This window comes from Oncorhynchus mykiss, chromosome 2 (assembly GCF_057628025.1).
Source record: "Oncorhynchus mykiss isolate SJ-2025 chromosome 2, ASM5762802v1, whole genome shotgun sequence".
Classification (NCBI taxonomy): domain Eukaryota; kingdom Metazoa; phylum Chordata; class Actinopteri; order Salmoniformes; family Salmonidae; genus Oncorhynchus; species Oncorhynchus mykiss.
Window position 1 is genome coordinate 66,282,837 of NC_143023.1, and position 17,856 is coordinate 66,300,692.

Sequence of the window (17,856 nt, forward strand, 5' to 3'; positions counted from 1 at the left end):
CCTGATCACTGGAAATGATGAGGGAGGAGGGAGGAGGAGGTCAGAGACCTGGCAGTGTAGTGCCAGGACAACAACATCTCCCTCAATGTGAGCAAGACAAAGGAGCTGATCGTGGTCTACAGGAAAATGAGAGCCAAACACGACCCCATTCACATCGACAAGGCTGTAGTGGAACGGGTCGAGAGCTTCAAGTTCCTTGGTGTCCACATCAAGACAGTCGTGAAGAGAGCATAGCAACACCTATTCCCCCTCAGGAGACTGAAAAGATTTGGCATGGGTCCCCAGATCCTCAAAAAGTTTTACAGCTGCACTATCGAGGGCATCCTGACCAGTTGCATCCCCGCCTGGTATGGCAACTGCTCTGGATCCGACTGTAAGGTTCTACAGAGGGTAGTGCGTAAGACCCAGTTCATCACTGGGACCAAGCTTCCTGCCATTGATGACCTCTATACTAGGCATGTCAGAGGAAGGCCCAAAAAATTGTCATAGACTCCAGTCACCCAAGTCATAGACTGTTCTCTCTGTTACCGCATGCCAGCGGTACCGGAGTACCAAGTCTAGGTCCAAAAGGCTCCTTAACAGATTCTACCCCCAAGCCATAAGAATGCTGAACAGTTAATCAAATCGCTACCCGGACTATTTTCATAGCTACTCGCTGTTTATTATCAATGCATAGTCACTTTACCCATACCTACATGTAAATATTACCTCAACTATCTCAACTTACCTGTACCTCTGTACATAGACTCGGTACCTATACACCCTTTATATAGCCTTGTTATGGCTATTTTATTGTAACTTTTTTACCTTAGTTTATTTAGTAAATATTTTTTGTAACTCTATTTTTCTTAAAACTGCACTGTTGGTTAAGATCTTGTAACTAAGCATTTCACGGTAAGGTCTACCTGTTGTATTTGGCACATATGACAAATACAATTTGATTTGATTTTAAGTGGGGAGAAATGGCTGTGGCTCTGGTGGCTGAGGTCTCTGATGATATTGGCCTTCCTTTTGAAGGTGTCCTGGCTTAGCTACAATCCTACCACAATACTAGTTGACAACAACTATTGCCCCTGACATGACCACTAGATTGCGCTGTAGGGCTACTACATCTAGCCACAGGTATAAACGTAAACAGACCATCAGTCCCGACCGTGTTGCCTCACCCCTATGTATTGACCATTGAGAGGCTTTGAAGCCACCTTTCAGCCATGTTGGCACTCCCCAGTAGGAGCAGTCCTTCATAGGAATCAGTGGAGAATTCTACAGTATTTCAATCAGTGGAGGCTGTTGAGAGGAAGACAGCTCGTAATAATGGCTGGAATGGAGTAAATGGAATGGTATCAAACACATGAGAAAAAAACCAAAACATTTGTTTGATACCATTCCATTTACTCCATTCTGGACATTATTATGTGCCGTCCTCCCCTCAGTAGCCTTCACTGATTTGATTAAAGGCAGACTCAGCGATATTTATTTTATGTTTAATTTCACCTTTATTTAACCAGGTTCTCATTTGCAACTGCGTCCTGGCCAAGATAAAGCATAGCAACAACACAGAGCGACACATACAACAACATAGAGTTACACATGGAATAAACAAAACATAATCAATAATACAGTAGAACAAAAGAAAACAAAAAGTCTATATACAGTGAGTGCAAATGAGGTAAGATAAGGGAGTTAATGCAATAAATAGGTTATGGTGGCGAAGTAATTACAATATAGCAATTAAACGCTGGAATGGTAGATGTGCAGAAGATGATGCAAGTAGAGATACTGGGGTGCAAAGGAGCAAGATAAATAAATAAATAAATAGTGTATGGGGATAAGGTAGGTAGATAGATGGGCCATGTACAGGTGCAGTGATCTGCGAGCTGCTCTGACAGCTTGTGCTTAAAGTTAGTGAGGGAGATATGAGTCTCCAGCTTCAGAGATTTTTGCAGTTCATTCCAGTCATTGGCAGCAGAGAACTGGAAGAAAAGACAACCAAAGGAGGAATTGGCTTTGGGGGTGACCAGTGAGATATACCTGCTAGAGCGCGTGCTACGAGTGGGTGCTGCTATGGTGACCAGTGAACTGAGATAAGGCGGGGCTTTACCTATCAGAGACTTGTAGACAACCTGTAGCCAGTGGGTTTGGCGACGTGTATGAAGCAAGGGCCAACCAACGAGAGCGTACAGGTTGCAATGGTGGGTAGTGTATGGGGCTTTGGTGACAAAACGGATGGCACTGTGATAGACTGCATCCAGTTTGTTGAGTAGAGTGTTGGAGGCTATTTTATAGATGACATCACCGAAGTCAAGGATCGGTAGGATGGTCAGTTTTACGAGAGTATGTTTGGCAGCATGAGTGAAGGATGCTTTGTTGCGATATAGGAAGCCGATTCTAGATGTAATTTTGGATTGGAGATGCTTAATGTGAGACTGGAAGGAGAGTTTACAGTCTAACCAGACACCTAGGTATTTGTAGTTGTCCACGTATTCAAAGTCAGAGCCGTCCAGAGTAGTGATGCTGGACAGGCGAGCAGGTGTAGGCAGTGATCGGTTGAATAGCATGCACATAGTTTTCCTTACGTTTAAGAGCAGTTGGAGGCCACGGAAAGAGAGTTGTATGGAATTGAAGCTCGTCTGGATGTTATTTAACACAGTGTCCAAAGAGGGGCCAGAAGTATACAGATTGGTGTCGTCTGCGTAGAGGTGTACCAGAGAATCACCAGCAGCAAGAGCGACATCATTGATGTTAACAGAGAAGAGAGTCAGCCCGAGGATTGAACCCTGTGGCACCCCCATAGAGACAGCCAGAGGTCCGGACAACAGGCCCTCCGATTTGACACACACACTGAACTCTATCGGAGAAGTAGTTGGTAAACCAGGCGAGGCAATCATTTGAGAAACCAAGGCTGTCGAGTCTGCCAATAAGAATGTGGTGATTGACAGAGTTGAAAGCCTTGGCCAGGTCGATGAATACGGCTGCACAGTAATGTCTCTTATCGATGGCGGTTATGATGTCGTTTAGGACCTTGAGCGTGGCTGAGGTGTACCCATGACCAGCTCTGAAACCAGATTGCATAGCGGAGAAGGTACGGTGGGATTCGAAATGGTCGATAATATGTTTGTTAACTTGGCTTTCGAAGACCTTAGAAAGACAGGGTAGGATAGATATAGGTCTGTAGCAGTTTGGGTCTTTTGAAGAGGGGGATGACCGCGGCAGCTTTCCAATCTTTGGGAATCTCAGACGATACGAAAGAGAGGTTGAACAGGCTAGTAATAGGAGTTGCAACAATTTCTGCAGGTAATTTTATAAAGAGAGGGTCCAGATTGTCTAGCCCGGCTGATTTGTAGGGGTCCAGAGTTTGCAGCTCTTTCAGAACATCCGCTATCTGGATTTGGGTAAAGGACTAATGGTGGGGACTTTGGCGGGTTGCTGTGGAGGGTGCCGGGCAGTTGACCGAGGCTGGAGTAGCCAGGTGGAAAGCATGGCCAGCCGTAGAGAAATGCTTATTGAAATTCTCAATTATAGTGGATTTATCGGTGGTGACAGGAGGTGCTCTTATTCTCCATGGACTTTACAGAACCTTTTTTAGTTAGTACTACATGATGCAAATTTCTGCTTGAAAAAGCTAGCCTTAGCTTTCCTAACTGCCTGTGTATATTTGTTCCTAACTTCCCTGAAAAGTTGCATATGACGGGGGCTGTGCTGGTCAAGGGCAGACAGGTCTGGAGTGAACCAAGGACTATATCTATTCCTAGTTCTACAATTTTTTGAATGGGGCATGCTTATTTAAGATGGTGAGGAAGGCACTTTTAAAGAAAAGCCAGGCATCATCTACTGACGGGATGAGGTCAATGTCATTCCAGGAAACCCCGGCCAGGTCAATTTGAAAGGCCTGCTCGCAGAAGTTTTTTAAGGTGCGTTTGACAGTGATGAGTGGAGGCCGTTTGACCTTTGACCCATTACGGATGCAGGCAATGAGGCAGTGATCTTGATTGAAAACAGGTGTATTTGGAGGGTGAGTTAGTTAGGATTACATCTATGAGGGTGCCCGTGTTTACGGATTTGGAGCCGTACCGGGTAGGTTCATTGATCATTTGTGTGAGATTGAGGACATCAAGCTTGGATTGTAAAGGTAGATATGATGTAGACGCAAAGAGTAAACATCATAGTGGGTCAATTTCTGCAACAACTAAGAGTGTTGAATGGCAAGGCTCCACTTCTACGCTATTTTGGTCCCGTGGCTACCACGCTCTAACAGCCTGAAGCAAACCCATGCGCGTGCGCAGTGACTGTGTCTTGCATCTGGCTTATTTCAATATCTGCGGTGCTGCTGGTGGCAATGTCATTTCGCTGAGTCTACCTTTAAATGTTTCAAGGACAAAATTACATGTATTTAAGTTTTTTTATTTTTATTATTGTTGTATGGGAGACCGAAACATTCGTGATCTAAATATATATATATATACACACACTTTAAGGTTTGTGTTATTTTACATTTTTTATGTTTAGCTCACATAATATAATAAAAAAATATGCATTAAGGTGTCTGTAATATAATAAATGCATTTCTATAGCTTCCAAAATATTTTTTTCAACGGTGGAGGGAGGACTTCAGATGGAGGCACGCTGGCTTTAACACATCATTGGTCCCGACAAACTGTACCATCTGCATCATGATGACTTGCACGCTAACGGAATGGTGCGTGGATCGTGAACATGCAGAAAAATGGAGACGTGAGATGAGTAGATATTCATGTTCAAATGATTGCCAATATGTTTTCCACATTTCTTTGTAGAAAGATCATCAATTCGAGGCAATTGATGTCAGGTCAGAACCGACTATTATTGCATGATATCAGTCATAAAAACAGCAACAATGTTGCGACAGAGACGAGGAGCAACAATATTGCGTTTGTTGAACGCTGCCTCGTAATCTACAAGGTGGGGGTGGCTCATGTGCAATTTATTTTAAAGCCTAATAACTCACTATATAGTAAAATGAATGAACATTTGTTTTTTTTAATACCTTTGTCATTTTTACATTTATGAAGATTATAGCAATGCTTGCAAGTTGCAACAAGACAATCTCTGCTTTTTGTTTCAGATAGAGAAGTTGATGTGGATATCTTGATGTGCCTTTTCAACTTTGTCTGATGTACTGATGACACCATCAACACAGAGGCTGAGATGTCTGCAGCAGAACCAGAGGCCTGTGCCCTCTCCTCTTCTTCACTTGATGTGGAAGAGAAATGTCAGTACTATGGCAATTCTAGCTCTGATCCTCCCACTGAACCACATCCAGACATGGACATGTTCTGGTACACATTCATATTAAACCTATATCTCTAAATCTCCAGATATTCCCATGATTGAATTGTTATTGACTGAATATGTTGATGTCATTTTGTCACTGCAGCTGTCACAGTGTCCAGGATTCCTTACTGAGCTCTGACAGCCGCTTCACAAACTATAGAGGGATTCTCAACTGGATCATTATCCTTCTGGTGAGTCATTCTCTCTGGATACTAAATGTGATCCTACTAAATGTGATCAAGTTCTATACGCTATGCAGGGAAAGAGAAGAGACCAATATTGTTGTATTTTGTGTGTTGTTTTTTCAGATCTTGACCCATGCTCACCTGTTCCTGGATAACTTTATACAGTGAGTACACACACGGACACACACTCAATTAGCAATGAATGTGTTTTATTTTTTCTCTGACATACCCTCATCTGAACAGACATGGCTTCTTGATTGACTTGAGGAAAGTCTTGGAGCACCTTATGGAGGACCATTACAACTGGCCGTCTGTCAACCTCATACTGGGTGAGGCTTTGTCACCACTGCACTATTGTCAGCTTAACCAACTGCACAAGGAATATACTGTTAATGAATTTGAGTAATAAACTCACTCATCCTTCATGCTTCTCTCACCTTTGCAGCTGCCAATATGTTTGCTATTGCTGCTCTGCTACTTGAGAGGTGTCTGGATAAGGTGAGACAGTTCTACCCTTGGCTTTTCAAATAAGAGAGGCTAGGCTATGTGGACTGTCTCACAAAGGTTGATATGTGGGTGTTGATTCTAGGGAACACTATCCCCAAGTGCAGGGCACTGTTTACACCTGGGGAACCTGGGATTACTAACACTTTTCCCTGCTGTCATCATTCTATATGATACTTCAATATCAACAGGTAAATACCGCAAGTATGATCTGCACAGATATTGACCTGTACCTGAAATTCCAGGTTGTTATGGCTCCATTGCAATAGAGTATATTTAGCTTTGTGTGGATGTGCAACCTCAATTTAAGATGATGACTCACCCTGTCTGGTGAAACTGTTTCACTATCTGCCTATCAGGGGGAGCATATTTCTCACTCTGGACCTACACTGTTCTTGGGCTCAAGCTTTATTCTTACCAAGAAACCAACAGTTGGTATCGTCAGGGGTCTGTTCCATCTCCAGGTATGTCAGTGGGAACCGTTTTGTTTTTCCTTCGTGGCTGCAGTTACCGCTGGTTGATTTCCTGCAGTTATCACTAATTCTAATTACTGCTTAGGCTGAAGATAATTCCTCTGTTGTTTGGATTTCTGGTGTGGTGAATATCTGTATCTGTTTTCCAGGAACGGACAAGTGTGTATTACATGAGACAAAAAAACATATAGAACACCTACCTATTAAAGGTGAGAACGTCATTCTTTCTCACGCGTAATGGCTTGTGCACAATTTCTGCCTGTCTAGTTGTAGACTAAGAACACATAGACAGTTAATGACATTGTTCTCTCTGTCAGACCTTTACTACTTTCTCCTGGCGCCCACTTTATGCTACCAGCGAAACTTCCCCTTCACACCGAGGGTCCGCATCAACGTTCTTTGTAAGACGCTGATAGAAATGGTGAGATAAAACCTCACCCACACAATACCTATCCTGTGTAATTATAATGTTAAATGTTAATATGCATTGATTATCCACCATCTTATTTTGGGCCTCTACTTTCAGGTGGTCCTTACTCAAATTATTGTGGGAGTTGTGCAGCAGGTGATATGTTTTAACTTCTAGGTTTGGTATTCAATTATCCTTCTGTTTGCAAGTCTATCCTTCTATCTAGAATTAATTTTGAAATAGCTTTATCTTTGTTATCCATTGTAATTCTATTCCATGCGTACCTTTTGTTTTCCTATCAGTGGATTGAACCCATCTTCCAGAGATCAGAAAACTCCTTCTCTGTGAGTGAAAGCAATATCCCCTTTTCATCAAAAATGTAATGATATAATGATCTCACATTATTTCCTCTGACTTTTCCTTTCCTCTAGAATATGGACATCACTACCAGGGTGGAGCACTTGATGGAGCTTGTGGTAAGCATGTTTGTGTTTTAGGGTAGTGGAGCATTATTAGTATGTTTTGGTGGTATCAAACAATAGCCGTGTCAATAAAGAGGTGCAATTTCCTTTACAGGCTCCCAACCACTTCTTGTGGCTGATGTTCTCTTTCCTGTTTTCTCACTCCTACCTGAACTTCTGTGCTGAACTGTTGTGCTTTGGAGACCGCCATTTCTATGGGGATTGGTGGTCTGTTATATCCTAATCCTTCATTTTGGATGATCCACTTGTATGTGTTTATGTGTAACATATGTTTAATAGATTCATATTTTCATCTGCAGGAATGCTAAAACACTCAAATGTTTTTGGGGGAATTGGAATATTCCTCTTCATAAGTGGCGCTACAGGTAGTAGTGACCCTTGACACCTAAGTAGACTTTTCCCATTCTCTCTCAGAAGAGGTATGGACTGTGTGTGTAAAACTAACTTCTATCACTTTTTATCCCTCGCTATCTCTGTCTCTTTCTCTGACATAAAGACACTTGTATACACCACTACTGAAAAAGAGGGTGTCACAAAAGCAAGCAGATCTGCTGGTCTTCCTGATGTCAGCTGCCCTTTGCGAGGTAGGACTGGTCATAGTAGGACTGGTTGTTGTTGTTGTTGTTGTTATTATGGTGTAGATGGGTGAGTACAATCAGTTCAGTTATCCTGTGCGAAATAATGATTAGTTGCTAACTGCTTAAAGCTGTCCCCTGTGCTACTAAGAGACAATCCATGGTAATGGGTAATGTATTTACATTTAGTTTTTTGTTCCTTGCAGTATGTCATTGCTCTGCCCTTACACAGCTGTCGTCTATGGATCTTCTTCATGATGATCTTTGAGGTGAGGGAAACTGAAATACCATCAAGTATATACTGTATGTGTTTATGCAGTGTGTGTGTGAACATGCATGTTAACTCCTCCCTCTTTTTCCCCTGTCCCAGCTCCTGGTAGATGTTTACCTTGGAGACTATTTCAAGGGTAACTATGGCAATGGGCTGGTGTGGCTGTGCTTTCTACTGGGTCCTCCCCTGGCTATGATGACCTATTTCCATGACCACTACATGAGTCACCATGGCCAACATCCTCCTGGACTGTCCGTTGCTGAGTGTTTGTCATGATCACTGTCGTATACACAATTGGATATAGCACTTTCGGATACCTTTGATAAGACTTATGTCCAGCAATGGACCATTTGTAGGGACAGTTGGCATATCAGACAAATTGTTCCCATTTTTGTTGAAAAACTCAAGAAATTAACACCTTCACAGCTATTCATAATGCTTTTGAATTTGAACAATCAGTGGATACGTCATGTAATGAATGATATGACTCAACCTCACATGAAAGATATGGCTGCTTATTCACTGTATATCAACAAATGGTTTTGGTTCACCCAATGTTACTGTAAGCTTATGGATTATAGCCAATTTATTTCAGACAACATTAACTGCTGGGTGAAAATATTGGTGAACCACAACATGTTGAATTTAAGCACTGTTTGAAATATGTAGCTTCCAATTGTTGTTACTCAGTATGGGGAAATGTGCTTTTAAATAAACAGCATTTGAAGCTTTGTTATCTTTGGTTTATTAAAGGGGCAGTCAGCAGTTGCTACATACATTTTTGAACTTGTAAATTCATGAAATGTACCCATTGATTCTTGAAGAATATAATTTATAAAATATAACTTAGAAATGCCTCATGAGCTTAGTTCAACTGTACCCCATCAGAACCGAAAATATAAGCTTGTTTTACTCCAATATTTGTAAACAAAGTAAATGTAATAAAAAAAAACACTATTTAGCATGGTTAGATGTATAATGTTGATATCATGGATGGTCAGTCCTTGCATCCATAGCTCTGTCTATGAATTTATTTGAACGTGGTTACATTTCTCCATCCCCATGTCCTCAGTTATGTACCAAAACGAGTGGGGATACAGCGTTAACTGCTGTAAAGCCGTCAGATACTGTACATGTGTTTGCATGTTGTGAACCACAATTCAATGCGCTGGCCATTAACGAGAATCACGTGACCCCGTCATTGAGGCAGGCGGAAATGAAAGTTAACTAGCTAGTTGAACCAGCGGACCACAGCTAAAAAAGGTAATTACGCTAAAATTAACAAAATACGTTACCAACATTGTCAAGTAATATAGTATTGTTGAATACATTTCTTAAATAGTACACATATCCATCTACGTTTACGAGAAAATGTGACAATTATCTTGTCCTTATGCTGACAACAAAGCTGTTCACTAGCTTGCTAGGAGCTATCATCAATCTTCCGTGTTTTGTTTTTGAGTGCAGGATATTTAAATACGGAGCCAATGAGCCAATTTGAGTTACTGATATGTAGCTACAGTTAATCGATACGTTTAGCGACCTAGTAGTTTGCAGCAAATGCGATGTCTCACCTTGGAACTAGTTCGCTACATCTCTTACAGGCAGTAAATGTTGATGTTCTCGTCTTGTCGGTTTCGTTGGGTTACGCTGTTTACTAGTAACGTTAGATAGCTACGGCTAACCGATCCGCTAGCTATATGCTTTCATAGTCGACATCAGTGATGCAATTACAAGGTGATTCACAAGGACTCGGCCACGACCCAAGTTATTGGCTAAGAGATAGCAAACCTTATCAGACTAGCTAACCGTCTCTTCGATGATGTATGTGATAGCTAGCAAGGAGTTTGCTTTGCTGGACGGAGGACGTGTATTTTAAGACGTGATAACACCCAGATATGAGTCGAAACTATTCGAGCTACTACTGTCTACTATGCTAGCTAGATATGTAGAGGAAATACAATCCACTGCCAGTTGTCGTTGTGCCAGACAGTTCTTTCCAAGGTGATGAAGCTAAGGTGCCTAGATAGCTAGTATATGATCATTTGGCTGTAGTAGTGTAGATGGCATTGGCATGATATTGTTGGCTAGTTCATGTCTGTTGTAAGGATTCACTGAGACATGCTATTTTACTATGTATGTTGTTGTGGATGGTACACAGGGGAAATGCATAACTCATTGTTTTGAATTGCAGTCTGTGATTTAGGCCTACTTTACAGTTTGCCTTCATGTTGGTTATGTGTGTTCTCTGATTGTGCCTGTGTGTGTGTCTCAGGGCTGTGATGTCATGGCAGCTGCCAGCGTGACAAGACCTGGCAATGTCCAGACCACAGAAAAATCACAGTTGACCTTGAAAGGTAATAATCAATATGAAACTTTTAATTCCTCTCATCTATCACCTTCTATTGTAACCTACTCTAATACTCATCCTCCTCTTCCCTATGTATGTCTGACAATTTCTCTCATGCCAACCACCCCCAGCTCTTTTCATCATCCATTGTTATTCCAGTTTCCCATTTGCTCTCCCTGCCATTTATTCCCTCCATTTTGCTCTCTTTTCCCTCAGTGAATTGTTCATGAACTACTAATATGTCACTCATCACTCGCTCCCCCTCTTGTATAATATCAGATAAAACAGGTTTAATTCACCTTGACAGTTTAAAACTATTGGAAGATTTCTGGTCTATTGAAAAGATACAGCAGTAGCCTAACAGGTATTCGGCGCATGTTTTCCTTAGCGGATATTTAATTAAGTTCAAAGTTCATTCTGACATGGATAGGCAGACAGTTGTGACATTTCGAAGGCCAAGTGAGTATCACAGTAATATGGAACAATCAACAACTAATTTATTAACAGAACATGCAATCCAAGGGGCAATATCCACCTTGTTTTTCATGTATCAGCTAGAGGGCGATATTTGCATTTTTGTGTTTTCTTGCCATACATACAGTTACAAATGCAGAGTAGCTGTAATAAGAATGTTTTAATGGTTGATCAGAGTTCGGTGTACCACAGTCATTCAAATGGTCTCTTTTTGTCATTTGCATATATGTTCATCAATTGTAATTTTTTTTCTTGCCGCAGTGGTCTCAGCAAAGCCTCAGTCACCTAAGCTGCCCACCCGTTCCAGACTCAGCTCTTTTGTGGAGGTGACTGCCGATGGCCTGACTAGTGAAACCAAGAAAACAGGAAAACGCACTGGACACCTTGAGTTACAGTGGAACGAGGACCTCACCCTGTGAGCAACCCCCCCCCCCCCCACCTTCTCTCAATTCTGACACAACATGCCAATGCTATGCCGCTGTCCAGTAATACCACATGAATGTGTAATGTAGGTTTTTCTGTCTGCGTAGCTGATTTTGACTTGTGTGTTGTGTAGGAATGTGACGCCTCAGAGCCACTTAGATCTGAAGTTGTGGAGCTGCCACACCTTGAGGAAGGAGTTGCTGGGAAGTGCCACCATTGACCTGCTTGACACCCTGCGTACACATGATGGCAAGAGTAAGACAATAAGACAATAAAAGTGTATTTTTAAAGTTGTTTTAATTTTTATGTAGGCATATGTTCATGGATTGTTAATAGGATTCCTAGTCATGCAACTAAAGTAGTCTTTCCAGTTGAAAATATTTGAGGTTATCCTCTTCAGAAATGAAGGGTCAAATTTACACTTGTGAAACAGACTCCCTCAGGATGTGTTTTTATACAAACATGTAAGAAGAAGAGAGAAAGAACTTTGGTTGCCTTTACGCAATTGATAGAGCACATCTTATCATCTCTTTACTCGCCCTAATCCTTCATTTTCTTTCTCCTTCATTTTCTCTTTCTTCACACTCTCCTCCATCTATCCCTCCCTCCCTCCATTCCACACTCCCCACTTTCCCTCCAGTGGAGAATCTGCAGCTCAGTCTGGTCTTGCAGACAGAGAACAAAGGCTCAGTTGTAGCAGGAGGCGAGCTGAACGTCTGTCTGGACGGCCTGGTTGTTGATCTGGGATCTTTGCCCAATGGCAGCACAGCAACAGACAGTGAGTCCCGCCTTACAACCCACATTCTCACACACACACACACACACACGTTAATACTTACAAAAAAGTACACACTATTCTTAATGCAAACAAAATGCTCCCACACACACTTTCACTCTTTCTTGCATTTTCTCTCTCTCTTGGTCTCTGGTATATATTCACACTCATTACATTTAGTGACATGTTTGTGGTTACTTATATTTGTTCTTTTTCAGACTCCACCCAAACGAAAAGTGGGGCTCATTTGGAAAAAGCCAAAGAGTTTTTACTTTGAAAGTGTGGTGGTCTCAAATGTGATGGAATATGAGTTTTTTGAGCCATCTTTGCTCGTGTGCAAGTTTGCACACAGTCTTTCATGGGTTTTGGCAGTCTTTCACATGTTTTGAAACATGTGGACAGAAATACTGGGGAGAACTATCTCTGTTTGACCACTTTCCACACTTTCTTGTAGGCCTAGTTGATACTCTTGCTTAACATTCACTAGGCCTATAACTTGTGGACACACTAACAGAATTAGATTTCAACAACAGTAACGGACCTGTCAATAGTTGACTACACGTATCCAAACAAGGGGTGGAAAAAGAGCCCAAACAGCAGACAAACTTTTGTAAGACAAAGATTGGGCTTTTGACAAAGATTGGGCTTTCCTCTAGAATCGTTTTTAATGAATAACAACCCATTAAACTTATTTATAGGGGTTACTTGAGTTTCCCAGTTCATGCATCTCCCATCTTTGTATAAAACAACACACAAGCCTTTTCATACTGAATCACAGAGCCAGAGTGTTTCCTAGTGAATGAGCACCGCACAAGTCAGGGTTGGGTCTCTGAGCATATGGTTCATAAATGTGTCTCTGTGTGTTTTATACATATCTAAACATGTGTGCATGAACATTAATATTGTTCTTAAAGCGATGAATAAGCTTCACATCCTCTTCCTTTTGGATCTGTAACATTGGTGTTCTCCAAGCACTGTTTCACACACGCACGACATCACGCACAGCCATGCACACTTACGCACATGCTTGGGAGTACTTATGTGTAATTTGTTTCTCAGACTTGCGTAATTGAGTCTTATTTCTGTGAGCTGTGCAGGACAATCAACTCCTGTGATCCAGGACTGGGGGGGGGGGGGGGGGGGAAATAGGTGTATTAAGGCAAAGAAATGTGCTTTCTGATGTCATAATGGTCTTGTTTGTTGGGGACGGTTGTTAGTGAATAGAGGTCTTGAGTGTGCCCTCTGAGGTCAGATTTTTTTTTTGGGGGGGGATGTTTTTTCGGGGATGTATGAAGGTCTGGAGTGTGTGCTCTCTGGCAGGTTGGTGTATAAAGGTTCAAGTGTGTGCCCTGTTGCTGGGGGAAGGTGTATTAAGACCCTCTGTGTTCTCTCTGAAGGCAGCTCTGTTACTTTAGTGTTTTAAATCATTTCCCCTGGCAGATTTTCTTTTGACACGCTGACATACACTGCCACCATAAACAGGCCTTTGTGCTGCAGCCAGTAAAAAAACACTTAGGCCAGACAGTACTCACCTTTATGTACAGTGGGGTCTGAAATAGATACCTGTGATAAAGATGAGCAAAAACTTACTGGATAAAATGCATATTTAAAATACTGAGCTACGTGTAACTGCCAAAATAAAGGATACGCCAACATAGTGTCTTAATAGGGTGTTAGGCCACGACGAACCAGAACAGCTTCAATGCATCGTGGCATAGATTCTACAAGGGTCTGGAACTCTATTGGAGGGATGCAACACCATTCTTCCATGAGGTGTTTTGTTGATGGGGTGGAAAACACTTGTCTCAGGAGCGGCTCCAAAATCTCCCATAAGTGTTAAATCCGGCTGTGATCTGGTGACTGAGATGGCATATGGTTTACATCGTTTTTGTACTCATCAAACCAATCAGTGACCACTTGTGCCCTATGGATTGGGGCATAGTCATGGTAGCCAGAATAATGGCCTGGCAAGCATTTTTATACATGACCCTAAGCATAATGGAGTCTTATGATAGGGAAACATTTAGATTTCTGCCTAAATAGACATACCCAAGCATACATTATTTTCATGAGATGGCTATAAACAATTATTGGTAATGTTGCATCGTTTTAGAAAGATCGGGAACTCACCTTTTTCAAGTAGTAGGACTTGGAATGACTAAGATGCTTTCTAAATATAGTAGCAATCAAATAATTAACAACTTATGATAAGGTTTCACATTTCTTATAACTGTAAAATAAATATGATCATACTTAGTGACAGTACAATATTGGCACTATTTCATACAACTGACAAAATATAATTTTCTCCTTAACATCCACTGAGTGGTGCAGAGACACCATTCACATGTGTGCAGACTCGTTACAACTTCAGCTTTAAGCACAAAGTGATTCTGTCCGTCTGTGAGAAAGTGGTCTTGTTTCAATGCTATGAAATTATTTTAGTATTTCTTCATGTTAAGAGCTCTAAACCTTCCTGTAGGTTTTCACCCCAACCCCAGTTGTAACTAACCTGGTTCAGCTTATCAACCAGCTAATTATTAGAATCAGGTGTGCTAGATTAGGTTTGGAGCGAAACCCTACAGGACAGTAGTTCCCCATGAACAGGGTTGGAGAGCTCTGCGCAAGACTGTCAGATGGGGCTTACTGCCACTATAAGGCACGGGAACCTTATAGTGCACGAGTGCTTTATACAATGTATTCGCAAAGTATTCAGACCCCTTCCCCTTTTCCACATTTTGTTATGTTGCAAACATATTATAAAATGTATTACCCCATAATGATAAAGCAAAAACAGGTTTTTAGAAATCTTTGCAAATCTATTAAAAACAGAAATCCCTATTTACATAACTATTCAGACCCTTTGCTATGAGACTCAAAATTGGGCTCAGGTGCATCCTGTTTCCATTGCTGATCCTTGAGATGTTTCTACAACTTGATTGGAGTCTCCCTGTGGTAAATTCAATTGATTGGGCATGATTTGGAAAGGCACACATCTGTCTATATAAGGTCCAACAGTTGACAGTGCCTGTCAGAGTAAAAACCAAGCCTGAGGTTCAACCTGAGGTTGAAGGAGTTGTCCATATAGCGCGGAGACAGGATTGTGTCGAGGTACAGATCTGGGGAAGGGTACCTAAACATTTGTGCAGCATTGAAGGTCCCCAAGAACACATTGGACTCTCATTCTTAAATGGAAGAAGTTTGGAACCCCCAATACTCTTCCTAGAGCTGGCTGCTTGGCCAACCTGAGCAATCGGGGGAGAAGGGTCTTGGTCAGGGAGGTGACCAAGAACACGGTGGTCACTCTGACAGAGCCCCAGAGTTCCTCTGTGGAGATGGGAGAACCTTCCAGAGGGACAACCATCTCTGCAGTGCTTCACCAATCAGGCCTTCATGGTAGTGTGGCCAGACACAAATCACTCCTCAGTAAAGGCACATGACAGCCCACTTGGAGTTTGTCAAAAGGCACCTAAAGGACTCTCAGACCATGAGAAACAAGATTCTATGGTCTGATAAAACCAAGATTGAACTCTTTGGCCTGAATACCAAGCGTCACGTCTGGAGGAAACCTGGCACCGTCCCTATGGTAAAGCATGGTGGTGGCAGCATCATGCTGTGGGGATGTTTTTCAGCGGCAGGGACTGGGAGACTAGTCAGGATCGAGGGAAAAGTGAACGGAGCAAAGTACAGAGAGATCCTTGATGAAAACCTGCTCCAGAGTGCGCTGTACCTCAGACTGGGGCGAAGGTTCACCTTTCAACAGGACAATGAACTTAAGCACACACCCAAGACAATGCAGGAGTGGCATCAGGACAAGTGTCTGAATGTCCTTGAGTGGCCCAGCCAGAGCCCGGACTTGAACCCGATCAAACATCTCTGGAGAGACCTGAAAATAGATGTGCAGTTACACTCCCCATCCAACCTGACAGAGCTTGAGAGGATCTGCAGAAAATAATGAGAGAAACTCCCCAAATGCATTTGTGCCAAGCTTGTAGCATCACACCCAAGAAGACCTGGACTATAATCGCTGCCAAAGGTGATTCAACAAAGTACTGAGTAAAGGGTCTGAATTCTTATGTAAATGTGATTTCAGTTTTTCAGCAGAAATGTGTAAAAACCTGTTTTTGTTTCATCCTTATGGGGTATTGTGTGTAGATTGATCAGTGGGAATGTAATACATTTTAGAATAAGGCTGTAATGTAACAAAATGTGGATAAAGTCAAGTTGTCTGAATACTTTCCGAATACACTGAACACCAAGATGTCAGTTGGAACTGGTCCAGAACCACTCATAGTCCCCCATATGGGGGACTTAACATTTTAAGACTCAGTAACCACACTTTCAAAACACTTTGTAACCCTCATTTACTTAAGTGTTACCATTATTTTGGCAGTTGCCTGAATATTGAGACATTATATTATTTTATACTAATACAATTGCTCAGAGAAAGAGAATTTGTTTAACAGGTAATACTTTTTTCTCTCAAAGGTTGGGGTCAAAATCAATGACACCAATACCTTTCAATTCCTCACCTTATGAGGATAATGGCACTGAACCTTTTTCTAAACTGTTTAACGAGTTGGAGAACATGTTGGGAGGGATCTTGGACCATTCCTCCATACAGAATCCTTCCAGATCCTTGATATCCATCGTCTGCGCTTATGGACTGCCCTCTTCAATTCAAACCACATGTTTTCAATGGGGGTTCAAGTTCGGAGACTGAGCTGGCCATTGCAAAATGTTGATTTTTGTGGCCAATTAACAATTTCTTTCTGGATTTTGAAGTGTCCTTGGGTCTATTGCCTTGCATGCAGATTCACTTGCGGCCAAGTTTCAGCCTCCTGGTAGAGGTAACAAGGTTTTATGGCTAAAATGTCCCGGTACTGGGTAAAGTTCATGATGCCATTGACCTAAACAAGGGCCACAGGATCAGTGGTAGCAAAATAGCCCCATAACATCAAAGATCCACCACCACATTTTAAAGTAGATATGGGGTTATTTTCTGCTCATGCGTTCTGCTGGTGTGCGTGGCCAAAGAGCTCTATTTTCATGTATGGTTTAATAGTCTAAGATCCCGCCAAATGTGTTCTCCAACTATTTTATACAGTCATTTTTTTCTCATCTTTATCAAGGGTGTCAATCATTTCGGATCCCACTATATATAATGGAAACACCAGGCTGAATCACATCCGGCTGTGATTGGGAGTCCCACGGGGCGGCTCACAATTGGCCCAGTGTTGTCCAGGTTTGGCCGGGGTAGGCCGTCCATTGTAAATAAGAATTTGTTCTTAACCTGTCTAGGACTGGGGAACCCCTCGCCAACAGCAAATGAAATTGCAGGGCACCAAATACAAATCAACAGATCTCAAATCAAATCTCTCAAACCTACAACTATTAGGCACCATTTTAAAGATACAATTCTCATTAAAACCTTTACTGACTCCCCATCCCGCATGCGGGAGCGTAATCATCGCCTGAAACTAATTAGCATAACGCAACGGACATAAATATCCCTAGAAGATATTCCTATTCATGAAAATCACAAATGAAATATATTGAGACACAGCTTAGACTTTTGTTAATCACCCTGTCATCTCAGATTTTCCAAATATGCTTTACAGCCAA

At 41.9% G+C, this 17,856-nt stretch overlaps 2 protein-coding genes across 8 annotated transcripts in view; both read left to right on the forward strand.

Moving 5' to 3' along the window:
- The first annotated feature begins 4,569 nt into the window (after nt 1-4,569).
- Nucleotides 4,570-8,940, forward strand: LOC110494222 (diacylglycerol O-acyltransferase 1). 4 transcript variants are annotated; one of them, XM_036953675.2, is made up of 19 exons: nt 4,570-4,696; nt 4,794-4,938; nt 5,102-5,315; nt 5,414-5,501; nt 5,619-5,659; nt 5,739-5,824; nt 5,941-5,993; nt 6,085-6,190; nt 6,359-6,463; nt 6,622-6,681; nt 6,790-6,893; nt 6,999-7,037; nt 7,184-7,225; nt 7,313-7,357; nt 7,458-7,570; nt 7,663-7,728; nt 7,860-7,947; nt 8,145-8,207; nt 8,309-8,940. In XM_036953675.2, the coding sequence occupies exons 3-19, from the start codon at nt 5,185-5,187 to the stop codon at nt 8,483-8,485; spliced, it is 1,407 nt and encodes a 468-aa protein (XP_036809570.2). In that variant the 5' UTR covers nt 4,570-4,696; nt 4,794-4,938; nt 5,102-5,184; the 3' UTR covers nt 8,486-8,940. The 4 variants fall into 4 exon arrangements, with proteins under 4 accessions (XP_036809570.2, XP_090061649.1, XP_090061645.1 ...); XM_090205523.1 differs by having other exon boundaries at nt 5,102-5,248; XM_090205519.1 differs by having other exon boundaries at nt 4,594-4,938; nt 5,102-5,248.
- Nucleotides 8,941-9,353: 413 nt separating this feature from the next.
- The window catches only part of LOC110494212 (NEDD4-like E3 ubiquitin-protein ligase WWP2), a 46,433-nt gene continuing 37,930 nt past the window's right edge, over nt 9,354-17,856 (forward strand). For 2 of the 4 annotated variants that reach the window (XM_021569080.3, XM_090205534.1), the window contains exons 1-5: nt 9,354-9,472; nt 10,485-10,566; nt 11,295-11,448; nt 11,590-11,711; nt 12,097-12,234. In XM_021569080.3, coding sequence (XP_021424755.3) covers nt 10,497-10,566; nt 11,295-11,448; nt 11,590-11,711; nt 12,097-12,234 — 484 coding nt within the window. In that variant the 5' untranslated portion in view covers nt 9,354-9,472; nt 10,485-10,496. Of the gene's footprint in view, nt 9,473-9,626; nt 10,214-10,484; nt 10,567-11,294; nt 11,449-11,589; nt 11,712-12,096; nt 12,235-17,856 lie in introns of those variants that run through there. The other 2 variants (XM_090205536.1, XM_090205533.1) reach the window with 2 other exon arrangements.